General features: G+C 43.4%; 1 protein-coding gene and 1 long non-coding RNA gene across 11 annotated transcripts in view; one reads left to right on the plus strand and one right to left on the minus strand.

Moving 5' to 3' along the window:
• Window positions 1-274: 274 nt before the first annotated feature.
• On the minus strand, window positions 275-24690 carry NDUFAF6 (NADH:ubiquinone oxidoreductase complex assembly factor 6). 7 transcript variants are annotated; one of them, XM_077876200.1, is made up of 10 exons: window positions 23981-24288; window positions 19807-19906; window positions 16121-16243; window positions 15264-15390; window positions 11977-12033; window positions 8353-8455; window positions 7193-7326; window positions 6655-6756; window positions 3077-3133; window positions 275-418 (listed from the first exon to the last, which is right to left on the minus strand). In XM_077876200.1, exons 5-10 carry the CDS (start codon window positions 11995-11997, stop codon window positions 290-292), a joined length of 546 nt encoding a protein of 181 aa, XP_077732326.1. In that variant the 5' UTR covers window positions 11998-12033; window positions 15264-15390; window positions 16121-16243; window positions 19807-19906; window positions 23981-24288; the 3' UTR covers window positions 275-289. The 7 variants fall into 7 exon arrangements, with proteins under 7 accessions (XP_077732326.1, XP_077732319.1, XP_077732322.1 ...); XM_077876193.1 differs by lacking the exons at window positions 15264-15390; window positions 23981-24288 and adding an exon at window positions 24476-24690; XM_077876196.1 differs by lacking the exons at window positions 15264-15390; window positions 23981-24288 and adding an exon at window positions 24476-24602 and having other exon boundaries at window positions 19803-19906.
• Window positions 24691-24982: 292 nt separating this feature from the next.
• Window positions 24983-25989, plus strand: part of LOC144300299 (uncharacterized) — a 30487-nt gene continuing 29480 nt past the window's right edge. The window contains exon 1 of one of the 4 annotated variants that reach the window (XR_013366887.1): window positions 24983-25988. This is a non-coding gene — a long non-coding RNA (uncharacterized LOC144300299). The remainder of the gene's footprint in view (window position 25989) is intronic. The other 3 variants (XR_013366886.1, XR_013366888.1, XR_013366889.1) reach the window with 3 other exon arrangements.

The raw sequence follows: 25989 nt of genomic DNA on the forward strand, positions 1-25989 counted from the left end.
GAGGCAGTCCTGGTCCTGCCCCCTGGTGGCTGGGGCACGGCCTGCAGCCTCCGTGCGGCCAGGGCCACACTCCCCGGGCGACTGGATCCGACCTGACTGCGCCCCTCGGGGGGATCCCCGCAGCACTGGATGGGCACCGCCCGGCAATGGCTCAAGTCTGCGAGTCACACATCCATCCTAAAGCTTCGTTACCTCCTTAAGTCAACAGCCAGGTCCTGTTGTTGGTAAACAAGAGCCTTAACTCCCAGACTAAAAAAATAAAAGTAAAGAGCAGCGCCGTAAAGTTACTTTAATATCTTTTTCTCCATGACTGAATATACAGTGATAAGGGGAGTAGCGTATCCTTCTGCTGTAAAGACGGGTGGAATATGTCAAAATCCACCTGCTGGATCCTCTTTAAATAGTTCTCCAGGGCAACCTGGAAAAGGAGAATAATGGCCATTAGGTCACGGAATTACTAAGTTTTTTAAAGAAACTGAAAAAAACTTGTAAGTATTCAGGCTATTTTAGTTTCCCTGAATTTAAATGAGAATTTTAAAGGGCAGAGAGAAAATAAAGACATCTCAGAAGTTTCTATCAGACCAAGTAAGACAGGATCCAAGAACAGGTACTAGAAATATCAAGCCAACTCTGATCATGATTTATAGAACATAAGTTTATTATTTGTTTTACACACAATGTACTTAATCACGGACAATGAACGCCACCCCCCGCCCCACACACACACACACTGTGCCATGAGGACGAGCGTAAGTTGTTTAAAAACTTATTTTGTGGAAAAGTTTAATGAGTCTCCATGTTCTTGCTAGAAAACAATGTGCTGCCTCGGGGAACCACTGCGGGCCCCTGTAAGTGTCACCCCACACTTCCCCCGTCACACAAAACTTGATCTTAAGCTTTCGTGGGGATTAGGGAGCAGGATGGAAAAGATGGTGATGGGCCGGGCTCTTTATTTTACGGTTTTCAGTTCTTTTTATTAATTTGTACTTTTTATTTTGGTAACTTGAGTAAACAGAGAAGCCACTTAGTGTTGCATGGCACGGTCCTAAGAGGCATGTCGAGCCTTTCAGTCCACCCGCCCAGCTCCCCTGCTGTCTGCACTACAACCTGTGTGCTCCAACACTCACGGGGTCCTGCTGTGGGTTTGCTGGAAGACTCAGATGAGCCAAAAGCCAAAAAACAAAAAAGGACTGTATTTTCACCCAGGCTTTTTTTCCCCTACACACAAATGCACATACAAATTTAGTGTCTACATTTTAAACCCTAAACTTACACGTACGTATGAGCAACAGGACAGGTGCATGAATGTGCATAGCTCTGCCTTGTGCTGTCTTAGCAAAAAACCTGCAAACAATCCAGGTCTTTGACAAAAAAGAAGTACTCTTCACACAATGCAATATACTGCCGTGAAAGGTATGATAGACGACATAAAGCTCAAAAACAAAACTAAACAATATATTGTTTAAAAATAGATCAAACAGGGAAAAGCACCCCCCCCCTTATTTAAATTTTATTTATTCATGAGAGACACAGAGAGAGAGGCAGAGACCCAGGCAGAGGGAGAAGCAGGCTCCACGCAGGGAGCCCGACGCGGAACTAGACCCAGGGTCTCCAGGATCACGCCCTGGGCTGAAGGTGGCGCTAAACCGCTGAGCCACCCCGGCTGCCCGGAAAAGCCCTTTTGAAGCAGCAGAATAATTAATTCAAAATTCAGGAAAGCTACTTGGGGGAGGCAGGCAGAGGCCTGGGGATGAGATGGGGATTAAGCAGAGGACTGCGGTTTAATGGTGATGTTCTCGTTCCTGGACTGAGTGGTGAGTGCACGGGTGTTCACGATGTTGTGCTTTGTAACACACACATATTTATTTGTAGATATCAAATACTAAAGTTTTAAAAGAGAATGAAAAAAAAAATTTGGAGATATTTGGAGTGTACTTTCACATGTTCCCTTTTTTTTTTTTGAAAAAAGAGCTCATGTTATTATTCATGATGCTCTAAGTGATAAATATTTAATATTTTGTGATCTACTTTCTATCTCTAAGAATTCTACTATGCGGGATCCCTGGGTGGCGCAGCGGTTTGGCGCCTGCCTTTGGCCCAGGGCGTGATCCTGGAGACCCGGGATCGAATCCCACGTCGGGCTCCCGGTGCATGGAGCCTGCTTCTCCCTCTGCCTGTGTCTCTGCCTCTCTCTCTCTCTGTGTGACTATCATAAATAAAAAGAATTCTACTATGTTTGTTAATATCTAATTAGAAGGACTGGTTAATGAAATTAAGGTAGTCGGCACATGATAGACTATTGTGTAGCCATGGAATATTGTACTTATAAATATTTTTAATGGTGTGGCCAGATGCTTGTGAAGTAGGACGACATGCAAAGCGTGATTTCAACTCTACACAAAAATTCATTAAAAAAAAAAAAAGAACAGAATAAGCAGTGGTTATGTCTGTCCTGGCATCATAGGTGATTGTTCTTTCCTTCTCCTTTTTCTTATGTTGTCCAAATCTGTGTTCTGAGAATGTCGTTTTCAACAAACTAGGAGGAAGTTCCATTAAAGTACAGATGAAGGGGCAGCTGGGTGGCTCAGTTGGTTAAGCATCTGCCTTCAGCTCAGGTGGTGATTCCGGGGTCCCGGGAGGGAGCCCAGGGTCCTGGAATCGAGTCCCACATCCGGGTCCCTGATCAGTGAGGCGTCTTCTTCTCCCCCTCACCCCTGCTCATGCGCTCTCTCCCTCTCTCTCCTCTCTCATAAATTAATTAATTAAAATAAAATAAAATACAGGTCAAACATGACTTCAAAATCAGAGCTCAACTGGAAATGCGCAGATTAGGATTTGGTCCAGAGGCACGTCTGGCTAACGGTGCGTATCTGCACACACACACACACACACACACACACACACACACACACGCGTGCGCGCGCGCCTGCGCAGAGAAACCCATACGGTCTGGTGACTCCACATCTGCCCCAGAAACACAGGCAGGGCCGGGCCTCAGCAAAGCACAATGTGATGAACAAAACCCACCACACATCTGCCCCATTAATTAAACAGCCTCCTCTGTTAATCTACTTACCGTCTGAAGAAAAGCAGGAAACGCTTTCACAGGAACACTTTTGTGGAAGGACCTAGCCTGCAAAGGAAGGAGAAAGGAAACTAGGTTCAGACGTAAATACTTCTGGGAATAAACACTCTGCCTCTGAAGTGATCACAAAGCAACACTAGAAGCCTAACGACACGGCCGGGGCCTCTCGCAAAGGCAAGAAAACCGCTCTCCGGCCAATTAAGATTAATTTCTTAAGCCTGAAGGACTCAGGAAAAAGAACTTTAGTAAGAATCGCATTCTTTCCTGCAGGTGGGCTTTGGCCCTCCCCAGCCGCCCTAGAGCACCTACCCCCGGGCCCTCTCGTTCGCTCGGTAGCGAGGGGAAGGAGGAGATACTGCTTTAACGAGGCCCGGCAGCTCCGCGGCCTGGTGGCGGGCATGTCCGGTCACCTCCTAACTGCCTTCCCGCCCGCTTCCCCAGCTTTTGTTCCGTCCACGCAGGCAGCCAGATGAGCGTCCTGGGTGGCTCTTACTCTTACTTTCTGTAACCTAAGTCCCCGACACACCAGGCCTTCTGTCTCCAGGGCCCCACAGCTTGCTCCAGTCTCAGCGAGCCCAACTCACCACGGCCCGGCCGCCGGCCAACCCACGCGACGCCCATCCTCCTGCGCTCACCAAGCCCACTCTCGTCTCCAGGTCTCGGTTTCTATCGTCAGAGAACGCCTCTACCCCCTGCCCTCTGGTTTTACCCTCACCTGTCTACTAAAATTGCTCTTTTCGAGATCATCCACGATTTACTAATCACCGTACCCATCTTTTCAACCTCTCTACAATGCGCAAAACTTTAATATTCCCCTTTCTTAGAATGTTCTCCTCCCTCGGTTTCCAAGACACTGACTCCTAGCACACCTACTTCTTTGATCACTAGTTCCTTCTCCTCCTTCCTAATACATGGCCCTTGCTCCTTCGACCCGAGAAGTGGAGGTGGGCCTCGGGTTCTGCCCCTGGCGCTCACGTCTGGACGTACACTCTCCTTGCACAGTACCATCCACACGCAGAGCTTTCACCACAGGCCTTCTCTGTGCATGACTCCCAAATCTCTTACCTCCAGTCCCCACCTCCCTTCAACGCTGCAATCCCGCAGTCTTCAGTAGTTCGTCTCCCTAAACGTTCTCAAATCCCCTTAAATTCAGCGATGACCAACGGCCGGGCCAGAGGCTGCTGCTCAGCAGCATGTGCCCCTGCTGCTCACTGTGGTCCCTGAATGGCACCACCACTACGTAAACCTGGACTCCGTGCAGCTTTCCCTCTCCCTGATCCCGCCACAACCCAGTCAGGCATCACAGTCAATTCCATCTCTGGGGTGTGTGTGTGTGTGTAATCCTACATACTAATATATACACACCCAGCCTAAGCCAGGTCCTTGGTCTCTCACAAGCCTCCTGACAGATCTCCCACTCTCCAAATTCGTCTCAAACGCTGCTGGCCAGGTTCTCCAACGTGCAACACCACTGTCACTGCTCTACTCACTCCTGGCAATGTTGAAGGGGCCCACGAGCCATATGCCAGGCACAGTGACGGTCTTTATACATGCTGACCCATTTATCCAAATCACAGCCCCCTGAGTTACGTTCTAATAGGACCTTCTGTCCCAGAGGAAGAAACCGAAGCACGGAGTTTAAGACCACGTGACCAGTAAACTGCAGAGCCAGGACTGAAGAGTCAGCTCCAAAGCCAGCATCTGCACCCTCATCCACCACGCCCCAGGGCCTCTCCAAAGCCTCCCAAATGCCACAGTCTTCCTTCAGTTCACCCTTCCAAACCTGTTTTCCAGGATCCTAGTTCAAATAACCTACAAGTTTTCACATGTGGCTGACTGAAGTCATTTGACAATTTTCATTCCTGGCCCCATCCCAGCTTTACTGTGTATCCAGGGGGTGAGGCCTGGGAATCTGCATTTTCCAGGTGCCTTAAGTGTCCATCGGCTGAAACCATTCAGGTCCCAACACAGGGCTTTCCTGCTTTTACGATTCTGTTGTGCTCTCAGATCTTACCCAAAACTCTGCTAGTTTTAAGTAATTTCTTATCTAAACTTCCATGTATTTTATCTGTATCTCTGTCGTGGCAGAGAACTGTGCTTCAGGAAATTCAAAAAAAGACTAAGACTCTTTGCCTTCAAAAAGCTTACAATCTGATTACCTACTTAATATTTCACAAATATTTGCTGAATGCCTATAATGAACCAGACACTTAGATGCTGAAGAAAACAGCACAGAACCAAAGTTATGTCCATTCTATGAGGTGAAGGGGCATTAAACAAACTTTTAGTATGTGAGGTGGTAAAAAGTGCTAAGCTAGGTGAAGGGACGGAGGGTGATGGAAAGGGACGATGTTATTGTAGATTTGGTGGCCAGGAAAGATCTTTTTGATAAGGAGATATTTAAGGGGTTGTGGGGGGGAGGAGTTGGGGGGTGGAGAGCACCTTTCAGGCAAACAAACAGCAGGTACAAAGGCCCTGAGGTTTGCAGGCAAATGACAAATCTTTAGGATCCACTGAAGCTCAAAAAAAGGGGGGGGGGGGTGGTTCACAAGAAGAACTAGGAAGAAACCGTGTCATGAGAATCAAGAAAATAGAAAGTTTCTGCCAAGTTTTCAGGAGCCACTACGATGAAGGAAGATTTCCAGCAGAATCGGGAAGGAACAGCATTATTGGGATGAAGGACATAGTTTCAAAAAAGATGTGGCAAGGCAGCAACTGTCTGGCTCAGTCGATGGAACACTCGACTCCTGACCTCGGGGTTGTGAGTTCAAGCCCCATGCTGGGTGTAGAGATTGCTTAAAGATAAAATCTTTAAAAAAAAAAAGAAAGTGGGGGTTGGGGGAGTCAACAGAGGACAAGTTACAGCTTGAGAAGACGTGAAGAAGTAACTCTTCAGAAAGACCTGAAGTGGTACGCAGGAGAAATCAGGAACCAGTTTAGGAGCCAAGTCAGACAATCAAGGGAAAAACTATTAGAAAGTTTCAAGGAGAAAAAGTGTCTATGGTGTGAAAAGCAGAAAAAGTTTACACGTATGAGAGTCTTAAGTGCCCGTGAAATGTGACACTATTTAGGAGTGCAGTGCTTATTATCAGAAGAGACGGGATGGACGTGAAATGATGGCACAATGAACGGTGCCAGGCCGATGCCAGGTAAGGTAATGATGAACGCAGGCGGCTCACTCACAGAAGTTTGACTGGGAGGGGGACACGAGCCACAGGGGGGTCCAAGGCTGCCTGGAAAAGGGGCCAATTCTCAGGCCAGCTGCGGATGCCGAGGACGTGAGCACCTGGGAAAGGAACCATCGCCCCAGCAAGGTGGAGACACACCGCGTCCCTGAGAGCGAGGGTGGGTGGGGCGCGGTGCAGACAGGAGCCAAGCCAGGAAGCTGAGTGAGGGTGCGTTTGTGCACGCAGGGAGAGAAAGCAGGACTGTGAAAGCTGGAGGCAGTTCGTAGTGGTCCCTGAGATGAATCTACTGGGATTACAGTGAGAACTGGAGTGAAGACTGGGAACCATGAGCACCTCTAGGCATGGGAGTTTCCTAGACGCTTCGGCAGAGAGGCGACTTACATGCTTTAGGTGCAGGTGCGCCTGGCTGGCAATGTCATAGATCACATCTCTCACGTTTTTATCCTGGTTCTTCCGTAGAAAATCCTCTTGTGAAACACCATGCTGGGCGGGAAAATACGACATTAGGAATCTAAAAGCACACACACTTTAACTTAGTTCAAGAAAAACAGGTGATAGGATAGTATGTACAGTATGCTGCCTATCTTGTTCTGAAAGTACATGTGTATGCGTGCGTGTGTGTGTGTGTGTGTGTGTACAGACACACACGCCCCTAGAAGAATACAACAGGATGTTATTAACAATAGCTGTAGGTGGGACAAAAGTACACAAGCAGAAAACAAACCTTCAGATCCATCATGGACCTAAGTGCCTGACTGATAAAATTCTCCCTTGCTGACTGGAGCCAAAAAGCAAGAAGCATTCATTTCACAGCAGTTACGTGACTGGATGAAGCAAAGAACCAATAGCTCCTGCCCACCCCACCCCCCACCCCCCACGTGCCTGAGGGAAGCCAACAGAGCAACGGGAACAGTCTTACCAGCATACAGATGTCCATGGGAAGGAACACTCTTCTCCTGCTACCATGATAGGGCGTCGCTCGCAAGCAAGTGACGATGCCCTGTGCTTTGCCAATGTGACTTGCGGCATGATCTGCATGAAGATCCTTTACACCTGTGATTTTTAGAAATTAAGCAAAAGGGCTGCTCTTTACTTCTTAAAGGCACAAAAAATCAACACAAACAGCTTGGAGAAATCACCTAAACATGTAAAAGCAGGTGTTTATCCTATGTTTCGTTTCAGAAAAAACAGGACTTATTTAAGCAAAACTGGGCATAAAGACAAGCTGACTGTTTACCACCAAACAGGTCTCCAAACTGCAACTTGTAAATAAAAGAGTTTTCCCTGGACCACAGCACACCGAGAACACATTTGGAATTTTAATCAGCTATCCTGGAAAAACATTACGAGTCTTGCACTTCTTGTCCTCGATGCAATTTCCATATGACCTCATTTTAAGTATACGCTTGACAAACATTCTGCTCTTTGCTCCGTCCTTTCATTGTGTTGGCAAACGTGCCACCGGGTGGACGTGCAGTGTAAGCCTGGGAATCTCAACAGGGACTTGTGTTACTCCTTTCGGCTGACACAAAGATCTATATTACCTTCCCCAACACAGAGGCCCAAATAATCTCCTCCTTACAAGAAGACTTCACCAACTTAAAGTCAGATGAGGAAAAGTATCATCTAAATTAGTTTATTTATTTTTAAGAAGAAAGAAAAAGAAAAAATCTCATAAAAACTTTGAGAAATGCAGTTTTATACTTTCCGCACACACCCCGTGTTTTAACATGGGGAAGTAGTACTGACGGAACGACGAGTCGGGCCCCAGGCCTTCCAAATTGTAGAAGATGCTTAAAGAGGAAACAAATCATCTGCAATTACCAGAGTATTAATTACAGCATTCCCAGGAGGGGGCTAAAGTACTTTTATGAGAGCCTGAGCATTTTGATTAGTCTGCACTCCAGAGAAAGATTATATTCCCCTCCTTGCTAAACAAAACAAAACAAAAAATGTTCCTGTATCGGTGGTGCAAAGAAAACTTTCAGTGTTAAACTGATCAGACTGTCAAATTGTGAGAGTCAAGTCTGAAGGGTATTTTCTTTGAAAAAGAGAATTATGAAACAGAAAAAGACTTACCCAATATTTCCAGTGTTAAGTAAAGAAGAGAGCTCTGTGTGTTTTCAGCATAATTTTCCAATTCCTGGATATTACGATACGCTTTGTCATCTAAATTCTTTTCCTATAGTCAAACAAAATGCAAATAAAGTTTGATGAATTGTCAGTATTTTATAAAGAAAAGGCACAATTTTTTTGCCCTAAAGAACTAATAAAGAATAATTAGTACATAGCTCAGTACACAATAAGATTTTAAAAAACATTAAAGTCCTACTCATTCAATACTTACAAATCACCCCTCAACATACTACCTTGGGGATAATCTCAATACACAAATCACCACAGTCATAGGGTTAGCTAGTTATTAATTCCTTCGAAACTGATCGATGGTTATCTTACCTGATTACACTATATTCCAGAAACAAAAAAATGTAAATCTCAGAGCAAAAACATCCAGCTACTTTTACAATAATACATTTACAAAGACTCCATTGCTAAGGAAATACACCCATTCTTTTTTTTTTTTTTTTTTTTTAAATCAGAAGAACATGGCACCAGCAATGACCCCAGGAGAAAACGTTATGCCCGGTCTTTCACATTCTGTAAAACTTGAGACATAACTCACATACCATGAAATATACCCTCTTAAAATGTACAACTCAGTGTGTTTCAGTATATTTACCAAGTTGTACAACTATCACCTCCATCTGGTCCCAGAATGTTTTCCCCACCCTGCATCCACTAAGCAGTTACTTCCCATTTCCCACTTCCCAGCAAGCAAACCACTCATCTACTTTCTGTCTACACAGATTTGTTTGTTCTGCACATTATATAGAAATGGTGACAGGATATGTAGTTTTTTGTATCTGGCTTCTTTCAGTTTGCATGTTTTCAAGGATCATCTGCGTTGGAGCCATGTATCAGTACCTGATTCTTTTTAACTTAAGAAATTATGATTATGTTCCACGTATGGATGTACCACATTATGTTTGTACTCACTCACTGATAGATCCTGAGTTGTTCCCACTTTTGGACTATTAGGAGTAATACTGCTATGAACATTTGTGTGCAAATTCTGTATGGCCACATGTTTTCATTTCTCTTCAGGATAAATATAGGAGTGAAAATACTAGGTCTATGGTAACTCTATGTCTGACTTTCTGAAGAACTGCCAAACTTTTCCAAAGCAGCTGCACCATTTGCCATTCCCATCAACAATGTATAGAAATTCCTAATTTCTCTATATCCTTACCAACACTCATGTACTTGTGTTTATCCATTCGTCTTTTTACTTACAGCCATCCCAATGAGTGTAAAGGAGTCATTTATTCTGCTTTTGACTTGCATTTCCTTAATGAAAAGATGCTGAGCATCTTTTAGGTGCTTATTGGTCATTTGTAGATCTTCCTCACAGAAATATTTACTCAAATCCTTTGCCCATTTTTAAATTGGATTATTTGTCTTTCTATTTTTGAGTTACAAGAGTCCTTTACATATTTTAGATACTTGTTCCTTATCAAGTATATAACTTACAAAAATATTCTGCCATTCAACTCCGATTGAAGTTTTTAATTTTGTTGAAGTCTAATTACCTTTTTTTTTTCTTTTATTGCTTAGGCTTTTGGTATCTTATCTAAGAAATCACTGCCTAACCTAAAGTCCCAAAGATTTATGCCAGTGTTTTTTCCCTAAGTGTTTTATAGTTTTAACTCTTACATTTAGGTGTCTGACGGATTTGGAGTTAGTTTTTGCATATGGTGTTAGATAGGCATCCAAATTCATTCCTTTGCATGTGGATATCCAGTTGTCCTGGCATTATTTGTTGAAAAGTCTATTCTTTCCCCATTGGATTATCTTCACACCCCTGTCAAAAAATCAATTAACTATAAATATATGGCTTTATTTCTGGACTCTCAATTCTATTCCATTGAATTATATGTCTGTGCCATACCAATACTCCACAATTTGGTTACTGTAACTTTGGAACTAACTTTCATCTTTTTCAAGTTTGCTTTTGTGATTCTGGGTCTCTTGCATTTCCATACGGATTTCAGGATCAGCTGGTCAATTTCTGCAAAAAGGCAGCTGGAATTTTTATAGGGATTGTATCGAATCTATAGATCAATGTGGGAGATTGATCCCAGTCTTTTAAATATCCCTCCCTACAAATGCCAAATGTTATTTTCCATTAAACCAAAAAGTTATCTCTGTCTTAAATTCTGTAACTGTCTTTACCTCATAAAAACAGAAAACACCTAGGGTGCCTGAGTGACAGCCAGTTAGGCCTTCCACTCTCAATTTCAGCTCAGGTCATGATCTTATGATCTCAGGGTCATGAGACTGAGCCCTATGCCAGACTCTGCATTCAGCTGGGAGTCTGCTTGAGATTCTCTTCATCTCCCTCTACCCTTCCCTGCTCCCACTCACATACACATGCTCGGGCGCTCTCTCTCTCTAAAAGAAATTAATAAATCTTTAAAAACAAAACAAAACCGAAAACACCTGAAAAATAGATCTTTTTGGTGCTAGTTCTAAGTCTGTAGGCCAACTGCACAATTTTTTAAAAATGCTGAATCATTATCTCCCATTTTAGCTTATAATTAGTATAGTCTATGGTTATTAATGGGTCATATTCAAATAAACTAAACATATTTTCAAGACAATAGTATGTGATAAATATCAGGCTGATGAGGACAGGGGGCCAACAATGTGTCAGGAAGACACATAATGTATTATTAGGCTGGGACAAAGAGCAATTTGCATGCTTGGCTGGACCTCAAGCTCAGTTCCTAGAATGTGGTCTGGTACTCCATTCACTAGAGTAGAACCGTCAGACTCTCCCTCTCCTGCTTGGACAGAGATCCAAATGCTGTGTGTACATAAACATACGTGCATGACTACTAAAGTTTTGATGGTACTAAGGAATTATCTGTAATTTTTTGAGGTATGATCATGTATTGTGGGTATATTTTCTAAAAGTGTTTTTAAAATCTTTTCAAGATACATATATATTTGTAGCTCCAATAATATATCTGGGGTTTACTGTAAAATAATCCAGTGGGGTTTAATGAGAGAGGCTGGTAAAATATAGATGAAGCAATACTGGACGTGTGTTCATAGCTAAAGCTGGGTGAGATACATGACAGTATGTTATACTCTTCTACTTCCGTATAAGTCCAAAATTTCCATTAAAAAAAACACTGCAGGGGATCCCTGGGAGGCTCAGCGGTTTAGCGCCTGCCTTTGGCCCAGGGATTGATCCTGGAGTCCCAGGATTGAGTCCCGCATCGGGCTCCTGGCATGGAGCCTGCTTCTCCCTCTGCCTGTGTCTCTGCCTCTCTCTATCATGAATAAATAAATAAAATCCTTAAAGAAAAAAAAACACTGCAAAACATAAAACAGTAGCGTGTGGGTGTGTACACACACACCTCCGCCAGGGTGCTGTGTCTGCCGTCTGACTCAAGAAGCAGAGTCAGGGCTGAGGGGGTGGCACGCAGTGAGGGAGAGTGGACAGAATGGCACAGTCCTCTAAAAGTTTCCGTCCCCCAAAATATAATACGCTTATTAAAACATTTCCTCCCGGAGGAATTAGCTTACAGATTAAAAGGGAAGAAAACACTTAAGACTTGAGCAATTTCAACTTACTCTTTCATCAATGATTTTCATAAGCCATCTTTTAGTCAGATTATGTCTTTTCACAGCCTAAAAAACAAGAGTGTTATACATTTTTAGAAAGTACTAGAAATGACTTCAGCAGACTTGAATAAACAAACCAAATACAAACGTAGGTAAGGAAACATTTGTAATAACTCATCATCAGATAAACAGCCAGTCATGTTAAATATCAGGGGAAAAGAAAATGTCCCTAAAAAACATTTCAAAACATTTCCAAGTACAGATGATACATCCAAAACATTTCCACTAGACTTTTTTCTTATGCTACTGGTAATTTAACAATTCTACTTTCAAAAAAAAAAACAAGAATTAAATACTGAGCTTCTGTTATATGATGCAACTTGACTTCTATGTTTACTTATCACACATAAACTTTTTTCCATAGGATAAAAATTCTACTTAGGGTAAATTAGCAAGCAAAGACACTCCAGGAGGAAAAAACACACCTAGTGCCCAGATCTTGGCCACCAGTACCATTCCCCCCAAAGGAAATGAGGCCCTGAAGAAACGGATGATTCCAGAGAGGGGACAAGAGAGATTCAGGGTGATCCTAGAATATGTTACTGTGCCAGAAAATAAGAATGCCCCCAAAAGTGATGGGGGTGCATGTCATAAGGACACAGGAGCCAGTCTGAAAGAGTTCCCACTGTCCAAATCTGGGACAGCTTTAACACCAATATTATTCAATATAGCAATGAATTATAAATTACTGGAAAAAAATAGGAATTCATATCAATAATTAATAAACAAATAAATAAATACAGGAGATTGAGAGCTCTTCCCTACAGCAGAATGCCAGCCAAGTCCCAACCAGTAATGTTGACAGAGGGCTAGAGTCTGGAAATTATCATTTTGCAATCATAACAAGGGAAGACTAAATCAAAGAAGAACCATCAATGAATGCTAAATTTAGGAAGAAACTGATATGTGCACAGTCTTGAAGTCAACCTTAAAGTCTTAGGTTGTAAGAGTAATTACAATTATAGACTAGGAAAACCAGGCAACATCTTGACCAGATGATAAAAATTAATAATGCCAATAAAGGACAGATGGACAAAGTGTGCCTCTAGACATGACACCCTGAGAAGAACATGTCACTTTTGCAGTATTCTGGCCAAACACACATAAACTGAATTGGCCATGAGAAAACATCAGACCATTCCAAAATGAGGGATGTTTTAGAACAGCAAGGGGGAGGAGGCTATAATCTTCAAAACTGTCAATGTCTTAGAAGACAAGGAGAGCCCAGAGAACTGTTCCAGATTAAGCAGGCAAAAAAGACAGGACAACTAATACCTGACCCTAGACTGGATCCTATACTGGAGGGGAAAAATACTAATGTAGACAATACTGGAGAAGCCTACAAAAGTGGAATATAAATAGAAAATTAGATAAAAGTATCATACCGAAGTTAAATTTATCAAAGTCAATAAATGTTTTGGTTACATAAGAGAATATTCCTATTCTTAAGCAATGCTCATTAATGTATTTAGAGATAAAAAGACCATGATGTATATAACGTATACTCAAATGATTCAGATAAAAATTTTGAGTGTGAAAATGCACATGCACATGCAAGAGAATGCTATACAAATCATTAACAAATAGACTAAAATGTTAACAGGTGAATCTGGATATAGATTATAGAAGTTTGTTTGTACTATTTTAAATTTTGCAACCTTTCTCAAAGTTTGAAATTATTTCCAAGTAAGTTTTAAAACCATTTTCTTACCAAGTCAACAATAAGATATATTTTCATAATAAAAACAGTAATGAGGGATCCCTGGGAGGCGCAGCGGTTTAGCGCCTGCCTTTGGCCCAGGGCGCGATCCTGGAGACCCAGGATCAAATCCCACGTCAGGCTCCTGGTGCATGGAGCCTGCTTCTCCCTCTGCCTGTGTCTCTGCCTCTCTCTCTCTCTCTGTGTGCCTATCATAAATAAATAAATAAATAAAAATTTAAAAAAAAAAAACAGTAATGAAACAATATCTTAGGAATATCCTACACTCCGCCTAAGACCCTAAGCTATCACTGATACTAAAATGTAAAAAGCATGCTCCTCGACACACATTTATGTCACAAAGGGTATGGAGACAGAGCCCATTTTGCCCAACAGGAACCTAATGGAAGCTACAAGTGCTGCGTGGCATTGGCTAAAGCCCTTTCAGCACTGCTCCTAATACATGGTAGGACTCCCTCAGGCTTCTCCCCAATCCTAGGACTCAGCCTGGGATTCCTCAGTTGCTACAGAATCCTGATATTGTTTTATTTTGTACAAGTCTAAGCGGGGTGAGGCATGTTTGATCTCTGCAACCACCATCAAGCACCATTCCTGGCACATAAAGTACTCAATAAATATTTAACCACCAAAAGTTGGATTTCTGTTTACTCAAGGCTGAATCCATACCGGCTGCAGTTCCTTGACCACAAAATATAATTCTTCTGTCTGATTCTGGAGGAAATCAGAGATCAAGGTAAAAAAAATAAGTATTTAATAAGAAGCTGAAAACATGCTGAATAAAGTATCAACAATTTTGGAAGTAGAAGCCAAACAGAATAAAAACCTTGGCTATAAACATAAAGTGCAACTAACATTAATACACAGAGAAATGAAGAAGCCTATATGAAATACATATGTAATTATAGATACACAACTATTTTGTACCCTAAAAGCACTAATGAATCACTGTAGCAGAAAAGTGCTCACTGGGCAACACACTGTCACTCTTTCCTACTTAATCTTAGAGCCTGTCTCCCAAGAACCAATGGAAGGCTTTACTGGACAGAGGCCCAATGAGCATAACATCCAGCAGGAGGGGGACAGGGAGAGAACAGGGGACAACTGCTCTGCTCACTACCTGCCTTTTGCACAGTCTCAGATTACTCTTCAACACGGGTCACATCAGAAAGCTGGCCAACAGCAATCATCCAAACTGAAGCAGCTGTTAACACTGGACAAATTGGCACGCAGGTAAACACTCTACAATTCAGATACGTCTTCCGGGTTTGTTTGTTTTAAGAGAGGCCAAGAACAAAATAAACGTGTGTTGAAAGAATTTCTAACCATCCTTGATGTTTCCTGACAGAGGCCAGGGCATTCCAGGCAAGCCTTAGCATAAACCCCCACTGCAGTGATGTTTGCCTGTAAGACATCATTTTTTCTAGGCTTCAAGAGAAACTTTTCTTTAAATGGAGTCACCAAGGTTGAGGTTCTTAAAGGAAGATGAACAGAGGTAAACAACTAATCTAATACTCACAGCTTCCCATCCACTTTTTCTTCTCAGTCCCCGGTTGACGGGGGAGCCTGGCTTTCCATCCTTACTGGGGCTCTGTGCAGTCAGTCAGGGGCCCAGGAATGGGGCCCGCCTCTGCTGGTGCGCAGACCTGAGAAGAGGTGCACCCCTGTCAGGTCTGTTGAGTGGCTCCGTCATAGCACCTGTCTTTGGCACTCCTCACACCACAGTGAGGACCCAGATCAGGGACAAAAGGCACCTAATTCCCTTCCTCCAGTCGTGGTGTAGCACATTTCCCAACTCTGCATGAATGAAGGATCCGTACAGCTGCTCTAATGTGGAACTACTCACTAGATACATCAAGCTATCCTAAGAATTCTCTAGCTCATAGGTTTCCATTCTCTAATATTTCGAATTTATCAATAAATATGCAATGCTATCAAACTAAACAAGGCAGTTTTATATTTGTGTCTAGATAATGGTGAGGGCACGTCTCCCTTCACAAAAGATCAATATGGGTTTCTACAGCCCACAGTATGGATTGGAGCGCTGGAATAAGGAGCTACTGGGCGGACAGGACACGCAGTTCACCTGCCACTGCTTCAAAACTTGTGGGGTTTAGTTTCTACACCAAATAAGTGGAAATATAGAATTTATAACACAAAGGGACCAGGTTCCTTTTTTTTTCCTTTAATAAAGAAATTCACTGAAGTTCTGTGCAATTAGCAGATGATTTTGAATTCCTCTGTCAAAACTAACATAGTTCTGAACATCACATGAGCCTAAGATTATTTTCAGGAATAGATTCCCCATCGCCACTAGCCATGTTGTATGCATCAAAAAGTATGCTCAAATAACACTTAAAAGAAGCATTTTTTTACCTTCCACAGCTCCAAGGCCACAGGCTGCTGGGGTGGGTTATCACAGTATATGTCGTCCACTGTTTTTTTCCAAAACGCCATTCGCATCAGTCCAATTGTTTTCTCAGAGACAGAGTCCTTAACCTGTAAACAGAATTCAAAAACCTTAATAAATGCACTCTTCACGGTTTCAAAATCAGTATTTGTGACTGTATAATCACATAAGTCAGCCAAAAACTAAGTTTAATTCTATATATCTGTTTCAATTTTTCCTTGAAGCTATATATTGATCAAACTGTTGCCATTAAGTTTCCGAAGTAAACCTGCAAATTACTTTCAATATTTTCAAGGTTTGCATTCCAAAATAGGAAAGATATTCTTCTAGAAATAAATGGCAATAAAAAAACAAAAGTGGGGGGAGGACATTTAGATTAAAAGAAATTTAATAGAGGAACCAGTTGCAGTATATGGAGTTTATCTGATCCTGATTTGAAGAGAAAGAGACAACTGGAAAAAAATCTGAACACTGGATGTTTAATGATATTAAGGAATTATTAAATTTTTAATGTATGACAATGGCATTGCAGTTACTTTTTTTAATGAGTTACCTCTTGGTGATACATACTGAACTATTTACAGATGAAAAAATTTATCTGAGACTTACTTCAAAATAACAGAGGTGAGGATGGGCTTAAGTGGGGATAGAAGGAAAACTCAAGATTGGCCATGAATTAGTAACAGGTGGAGCTGAGTAATGGGTTTATGGGACCTTATTATACTACACTATTTATATATATTTGAGGTTTTCCATAATAAGAAAGTTTTTAAAAAATAAGTGGAAGAGAAGAAAAACAATCCTTTTGGATTAATGACTGTAAAATTATTTCTAAGTCTGGAGATAAACCTAGGAAACAGAACCAGGGGCCTTCTAGAGGAAGCAGGAAAGGAAGTAACATTTATCAAATGTCCAGGAGTACCAAGCCCTTTGCTAGGTACCGTCCCAGAGATTATCTGATTGCAGTCCCCACCACAAACCTGCAGGGTCATTACCAATATACCAATTTAAAGATGGAGAATTCATGGCTCAAAAAAGACCGTGCTCTGCACAGTCACAGCTCTCATAATGGAACCAAAAGGGTATGCAAAAGATTATGGGTGAGGGGAGCAGCTCACTACAAAGGTGCACCTGAGGAATATCTGGAGTTGATGGAATTGTTCTTTTTTCATGACTATCACGGTGAATGCATGAAACTGCATGTTTCAACACCTACAGAACTGTGTACCACAAAAAGTGAATTTTACTGTATATACATTTAAATAAACTCATTCATTCACTACATAACGTTTTTTAAGAGAAAGAGGGCATGTGTGTGCAAGCAGGGGAGGGGCTGAGGGGGAGAGAGAGAATCTTAAGCAGGCTCCACACTCAGGGAGGAGCCCTATATAGGGGTTCAGTAGGTTAAGCATCTGCTCAGGTCATGACCCAGGGTCCTGGGATCAAGCCCTACATCAGGCTCTCTGCTCAGCAGGGAGTCTGCATCTCCCTCTCCCTCTGCCCCCCACCACCTCCAGCTCATGCTCACTCTCTCACTCTTTCTCTGTCTCAAATAAATAAATAAAATCCTTAAAAAAATAAAATTGAATAAATAAAATATCAATGTCATAAAAGGCTGTGGAAATGTTCCAGATTAAAGAAGGCTAAAAAGATGAAAATTAATACAATATATGATCTTAGATTGGCTCCTGTACAAAAGAGGCAAAATGACATTATTGGGTCGTTTGACAAAATTGGAAACCAGATGGGAGGTTAAACAATCTACCAATATCAAATTTATTCAAATTGATTATTATGATTATATAAGAGAATATTCTTATTATGAAATAAATACTGAAGTTTATAGGGATAAGGGCCATGGTGTAGTCAAGTTACTCTAAAGTTATTCAGAAAAAAAATATACATATACACACACACATATTTGTCTATAACACATACAAAATGACAAAGCATATGTGGCAAAATATCAACAACAGGGTATATGGATATTTTTTGTACTATTCTTTTGTGTGAGATTATTTCCAAATAAAAAGTTGTTTTTGTTAATGGTCTTGGTGCTGGGTAGGTCTCTTAGCAATGTTTAGTATTCAGATCCCAGTGGCATATGGCCTATTCTCAATACAATATCAAGAGTAATCTTTTTAAAATGTGACCAAGCTTTAACGTCCTTTTCTGCTCAGAACTTTCCAATGGTTTCCCATCTCCGAGTAAAAGCCAAAGTGACTGCAATGGTCTCCAAGACCTTGCCTTTCTGGTCCAGGTACCTCTAACCTAATCTCCTCCCATGGTCTCCCCGACGCATCTGCTGTGCCATACTGGCCTTCTTGTCTTTCAACATTATCAGGTACACCTGCACCTCAGAGCCTCTGTATGTGCTGTTCCTTCTGTTCCTTCTCTTTACTCAAATGTCTCTCTTATCTCCTTCAAATCTTTGCTCAAATGCTACCTTCTGAGGTTTTTCCTGACCACCGTATATAAAATAGGAACTCCTGCTACACCCAGCCTTCCCCATCCCTCTTAATTTTTTTTCCACAGTACTTGCTTCCACCTGATACATTACACAGTACTTGCAGGGACTTTAAATGTTTCATTCAGTATTATACCCCAGGACCTTAAACAGTGCCCAGCATATCTGAGATAATCAAATACTTCCTGAATGAATGAACGAACAAGACTGTGTGTGCAAAACAGCAGCAAAACACTCTTACAATGTGACAGAGAATTCAGGGAGAACCCTATGGATTTATCCATTAAAATGAAATTTTAATCATTTTAGAGTTAGAAAGGAAGATCACAATGGGGACTCCTTATTGCTAAAGTGTCCTTAAGATGCAGATGTGCAGTTTATGCCTGAAAAAGGATGAGGTAAAAAAAAATACTGACTCATGACTTCTAGAAATAACACCAAGAAAAAACTAGCCAGAGTCTGAGGGTCTCTGCAGACTCAGTGCCTAACCTCGGGGGTGCTTCGGAGCTGTACTGACACCCTTTCATTCATTCCTAGTTCACTTCCTATCCTATACACTAGAGCAGTCATGCCAAAACTTGCCACTTTCTTCAAGACTCCAAACCCTCCCCCGATCACTCAGTCTTAATATCCGAGCCCTCCGTTTAATGAGAAGACCAAGGTCACTCCACTTCAACTCCCTCATTTCCATCCTCCATTTCAACTTATGTTGTATCAGCCCACGGCCTTTCCATTCTAAGAAAAAGAAGGCTCTTTCCTTCCTTCATAATTTTTTAGACAAAAGTGAGTTAGAATGATCTAAGGCCTGGGTTTGCTATAATTACTTCTGTTCCCCATTTCACATTAAAGCTAACACCTCATTAAAAAGTGCTTTGAAAACTGCTATAAGCAGTGATACTGTGATGAGCCTACTCAACAAACATGCTGTTAATTGCATAGTTTTATAATATCCCTAGAAAAATAAATAAAAATCCCAGAATGGTAGTTCCAGAAACATCAAGTTTGTCAGCTAATTTATTTTTGGAATTGAATTGGTAAGCCTATATAGGAACACAAAGAAATCACCAGCAGAGACCTTATACACACCTAACATGCAAATTATAACTGTATTTCTTTATTTTTCAGCATTAAACACATTATATCACCATTTTTGCAAATAATTTTTTAAGGTATTTTAATACCAGCCTGAGCCAGTTCCACATTGAAGGCTCTCAATGCAAAGGCAGAGCTTCTGGATTCTGCAGGGAACAGCAGGGAGCATAAATAGCCTTCATAATCCCGTTTCCTATAACAAACAGGCAGAAAAAGATAGTTACTTTTCATCACTTTCTAAACTGTACACCAAAAAGTGCTGACTAGTATTAACTGAAAGAAGAAAAAAAAAAAAAAAAACCCAAGGATTCAATTCAAAACAGGCCTAAAATTTCTTGTATTTTATACTTGTTTCTTTAAAATTACAAAAAAATGTATCTACCCTCAATCCCAGACTAGTTAAAAAGAAATCATCTCTATTAATTTATCTGAACTTATATGGTACTTATAATTTTCATTGTTTCAGAATTACTTTGGTTTTAGTAAGAATTCAAATGATTTACTGAGGTAGAAATCAAGAAAGTAATACCAGGAAGTATTGTATGAACTCACAGTTTTTAATATACAAATAAAGACACAGATAAAACATAAAAACAGAAAATAATATGGAGCGTGTGAGTGTGTGTGCCTGTGTGTACACTTACATTTCCTAGCAGCATCTGCAGAGAGAGCCTAGAAGCAATGATAAGGAAAGACTGAGAATTGTTCAAGCCTGAAGAAGACTAAAGAGATGTGATAACTAAATGCAGCATATGATCCTGAATGTATGAAAGTCATAATCAAATAATGACCAAAATTTGAATGGAGCCTGTGGATTCAGTGGTAATAGTGGATCCTGACTCTGAAGGTGTACCATAGTCATATGGAAGAGGATTCTTGGGTGTACTAAGAAATACACACCAAGGGACACCTGGGTGGCTGTCGGTTGAGTGACCGACTCTCTTGGTTTAGGCTCAGGTCGTGATCTCGGGGTTGTGGGATCAAGCCTGATGTCAGGCTCTGTGCTTGGCGGGGAGTCTGCTTAATATTCTCTCTCTCTCTCTCCCTCTGGCTCTACCCCACTCACAAGCACTCGTTCTCTCTTGCTCACATGCTCACTCTCAATAAATAAATCTTTTTTTAAAAAATACACACCAAGATTTTAGGGGGAGGCGATGGTGCATCATGTCTACACCTTATTCTCAAATGGCTCAGAATGTTAACAATGAGGGAGTCTGAATAAAGAGTATACTGGAGCTCTGTGTACTATCTGTAATTTCTATGTCCGTTTGAAATTACTTCAAAATAAAAAGTTCAAAACAGAATGCTTATTATATACATCATAGGATGACTGCCTATCAACAAAGCTACTTTCACTATAACACACTGAAACTTTAATACAAACATTCTTTCCTATAAAACAATAATCTAAAGGGGGTCCAACCTCCTTCCATGGAATTTAGGTACTGAAATTCAGGTTACTCCCACATTTTAATTGGTTTACTTTTTTTTTTCAATTTAATTTAATTTTTTTTTTAAGATTTTACTTATTTATTCACGAGAGACACACAGAGAGAAAGGGAGAAACAGGCTCCACACAGAGAGCCCGATGCAGAACTTGATCCCAGGACCCCAGGACCACACCCCGAGCAAAAGGCAGGCGCCAAACCACTGAGCCACCCAAGGATCCCCCTTAATTTAATTTTTTGATAGAGAAAGAATGTGGGGGGGGAGCACAGAGGGAGAGAGAATCCTAAGCAGGCTGCATGCTCAGTGCAGAGCCCAATGCAGAACTTCGTCTCACCACCCTGAGATGACAACCAGAGACGAAATCAAGAGTTGGACACTCAACTGACTGAGCCACCCAGGCGCCCCTCAATTGGTTCACATTTTGTTGTCTGCCTAACAGAGAACTTAAACCTCTTCTAGCCACACCCTTCACAATTTCCTCCAACTTCCACATAAACAAAAGGAAGCGATAATGACAAGTAATCCTGCTATCACAAATCAGCCCTACCAAAAAATCTCATCGTAAGTGATTTCAGGTACAAAATGGACAGTGTGGGCAAAACAGCTCTATAATTCATACCTTTAAATACATTACAGATATATTTTAAAATTCGATTGTAATATAAAAAGTCTCTGAACTTAAAGTGTTTAAAACACTAGGCTGTTAATATGAAACAGGGAGAAAACAGTGACTAGGAATCATGACTACTATCTTAATTTCTATTCAAGTAGTTGACAGAAATGCTACCTACCATATCTATTTCCTAATTTGCAAAATGAGGCTTGATAAGCAACCTGTTTCATATCTTCTAAAAATATGCAATATTTGAAACACTTTAGATTTCTTAAAGGGAAATGAAAAATGAAGACATTCTAGTATGGTAACAATCTTTGGGGAATAAGATACTCTACACAGAGAAAGGTTTCTCTGTAAAGTTTTTTTTTTAATTTTGGTTGGAAATTTTTCTAAACAACATTACCAATTTATTTACATACACGAAGATATACACTGAATATTGGAACCATTTCTTCACTCAAGATTATTGTTATAAATATCGATTACTGGTAGACGAGGTTATCTTAAGTAGCCAACCAAGGTCCAGTTATGGGAGAAATGTTCCAGATAGCGAGAAATTCCATACCAGGATGGTTTTATACAGCAACAGAGCCAAGAACCTTTCATCCATTCATTAATGGTAACATTTATTCAGTGCCCACTATGCGGCAGCACTGTGCTAGACACCAAAAATAGGTATAAACTTCAGTCTGGTAGGGAGGGGCAGACCAATGAAAAATCAGCATATCTGGTGTGAGGACTGCTGTGCTAGTTCTAGTTCCATGGACCTGTGCCATCAAGGCACAAAACAGCGGCTCCCCAGTGTGTCTGGGGGAGAATGGAGAACAGGTACGCTTTGAGACATCACCACTAGCACCTCCTTACCTCCTTAGAAGCACTAATCCCAAGGCCTAAAGCAGCCTTGGGGTTCCTCAAAACCATCCCCCAGGAAACCTATGGAAATTAGGTCTGAGATATTCCCAGGAACCTAGATTCCTAGCAGAGCTCTCTGGCAGGCTAAGCCGAACTTCTGGCCTGGTATCTTTTTCAATATGTGGAGGCCTTGCATAAGACACATATGCAAAAAACGACCGTGCCCAAATGATGTCAAGGGCCAAATCCTTAAGATTAATGAACAATCAGGAGCTAGAAACTGTAACCTTTCTTTCAAGTTACATTTTGTTTCTATTTAAATTTTTTTTTTATTTATTTATTTATGATAGTTACAGAGAGAGAGAGAGGCAGAGACACAGGCAGAGGGAGAAGCAGGCTCCATGCACCGGGAGCCCGATGTGGGATTCGATCCTGGGTCTCCAGGATCACGCCCTGGGCCAAAGGCAGGTGCTAAACCGCTGCGCCACCCAGGGATCCCCTTGTTTCTATTTAAAAACTACTACTGTGGGTATGCTACCCTGCCAGCATATTTATACATACATCATTGCATTTAACCCTCATAACCAGGCTCTCAAGAGTAGAAATTTACAAATGAAGAAATAACTGCATCTTAATGTGAGCAACTTTCCCAAGTGATGGATTTGGGATTAATAAACTCGCATCAGGGCAGCCTGGGTGGCTCAGGGGTTTAGCGCCGCCTTTGGCCCAGGCCGTGACCTGGGGGGGGGGGGGGGGGGGGTCCTGGGATCGAGCCCACTGCACAATCCTGGAGACCTGGGATCGAATCCCAGGTCGGGCTCCCGGTGCATGGAGCCTGCTTCTCCCTCTGCCTGTGTCTCTGCCTCTCTCGTGAATAAATAAATAAAATCTTAAAAAAAATAAATAAAAATAAATAAACTCAGCTCAGGTCTGCCTGCAAAATCCAGGCTTTTTAATAAATCACTCAAAAGCCTCCATTCCACTCAAATACCTACACGAACAGATGAAGTATCTGCCCACTTGCAAATATGTATTTGAGATATCACTGCCATGATATCCACAGACTATTACTGGAAGAACTGCATGATCACTATGCACATATATATAATATGTAGTGTGTATATATATACATACGCATATAGCACATATATATGTAATATATTTTTACTTACATACAGCAATACATTAAGAAATTAGGAAGAGGGATTATCCGCCTCTGGATGCGGACGTTAGGACATCACAGGTGTCAAAGATGGGCCCGGACAAGTGGATACGGGTGGCATGCATTCTGATGCCCTATATCTTACTATCCTCAAAAAATCGGTAACTTTATATAAAAATGAGTCTCACTCTTCCCGCAGGTTTGCCTTTTTGCAGAGTTCTTACGGCTCGGATCTCCACTACTGCTAGCCTGCTTCCTTTACAAGCGCAATCAGCAAAGAGGGTGGAGCAGGGCCGTCATTTTTCAAAGGGGCCCAGAAACCACGCGCTGAAATCCGTGGGAATCCTGTTGCGTCACACTACAATTTGCTAAAATAGAATGCAAAAAAAAAAAAAACAAAAAACAAAAAAAAAAAAGGCGATGTCCCGGCGCAGTCCGCCCCAAGCCGGCCCGCAGGCCCGGGTGCTCCGAGGCAGCAGAGACCCGGCCTGACCCCGGCCCGAGGTCACCCGCCGCCGGGTTCACGACGCCCACGGTCGGCGCCGCGCCCCGCCCCGCCCCGCGCCCGACCCCCAACACCCGGGGCCGCGAGCGCGCGTGCCGCACGGCTGGCCAGGAAGGAGCAAGCCTCGGCCAGGGCGGCGGACGACGGGCGTCACGGGCCCCGCTCCCCGCCCGCTCACCGCAGCAGCTCCACGCAGTAGCGGTCGGCGCCCGCGGCACCCGACCCGCTGGCCGCGGCCACGCTCCGCCCGGACCCCGCGAGCCCCGGGAGCCGCCGCGCGCGCGCCCACAGGCCCCGGGGCGGCCGGCGGCGGCACCACAGCCCCGGAAGGCCGAGCCGCGACGGGCCGCAGGCGGAGCGCAGCACGGAGGCCGCCATGACACCGACGCTGCGTGCCCTCTGACCCCGCCAGCCACGCCTCCGCGCGCCGCCGGCCGGCGCGGGCGGGGGTCGTTGCGCTCCAGTGCGTCTGCGCGGCCGCCGAGGCTCCGGGCTGCTAAACTCCAGGAGTGCGCTCCAGTGCGTCTGCGCGGCCGCCGCGGCTCCGGGTTGCTAGGCTCCAGGCCTGCGCTCCAGTGCGTCTGCGCGGCCGCCGCGGCTCTGGGCTACTGAGCTCCAGGGCTGCGCTCCAGTGCGTCTGCGCAGCCGCAGCGGCTCCGGGTTGCTAGGTTCCAGGGCTGCGCTCCAGTGCGTCTGCGCGGCCGCCGCGGCTCTGGGCTGCGGGACTCCGGGGCTGCGCTCCAGTGCGTCTGCGCAGCCGCAGCGGCTCCGGGCTGCAGAGCTGCAGGGCTGCAGGGCTGCAGGGCTCCGGGGCTGCGCTCCAGTGCGGCTCCGGGCTGCATGGCTCCAGGGAGACCCCGCCCGCCCGCGCTCTCCGCCTTCCTCCAGGGCCTTCTGAAACTGTATCCATCAAGGTAGGAGGAGAGACAGTGTTTCCCCGCCGGCTTACTACCTTACCTTACAGCTTTCAGGTATGGGCCGCATGGGGGAAGCCTCCTTTGCCCTCCGAGCCGCCGCCCTTGGAGTATTGAGGCGGGTCTGGTCGCCAAGAGCTGCCCTGGCCCCGCCGTCCCTGCCCGCGTCTGCATCCCGGGGACACCTGCCCGCACGTTTGGACGAGCACGCGGCCGCCCGACGGGTGCTTGCTGGAGGGCGCACCTGGTCGTGACCCTGCTTGCCTGACAGTCTGCGCTGCGCATTGCATCGGCCCCTCCCTCCGCCATGCGGCCTCCCTTTGCTTCTCAGCCCCCAGCTCCCTAAGCCCGAAGGACTGGACCCCGTTACCTGGACCTACCGGCTGGATAGTCCGGTCACCTGCTTGAGACTGGCCCCCTGAGACTGCCTCTCTGCAGCCTGTGCAGGGCCTCAGTTCCTCCCGCATCAAACTCTTTTCTCTCTGAGCTTCTGTCCTTCCGCCCTGATGGACACACACCAGTGTTTTCAATACCACAATTTAAACCTGATCCATAAGAGGGAAAAAAAAATCACTCCTGTGCATCTCCAATTCTGATCTCCTGCCCAGCTGGACTTTTCCATCTGGACATCTTCCCATTACTTCAAAGTCAACCTGTCTGCAAACCAAGTCAAACTAATTCCCCTTGTTGGTCTCTTTATTTACATGGACACTATTCCTCCTCTCACAACCAGAGGGAACACTTGGCAGTCATCCTTCCCTTTGCCCTCTTCCTAATG

This window comes from Canis aureus, chromosome 28, assembly GCF_053574225.1.
Source record: "Canis aureus isolate CA01 chromosome 28, VMU_Caureus_v.1.0, whole genome shotgun sequence".
Taxonomy (NCBI): Eukaryota; Metazoa; Chordata; class Mammalia; order Carnivora; family Canidae; genus Canis; species Canis aureus.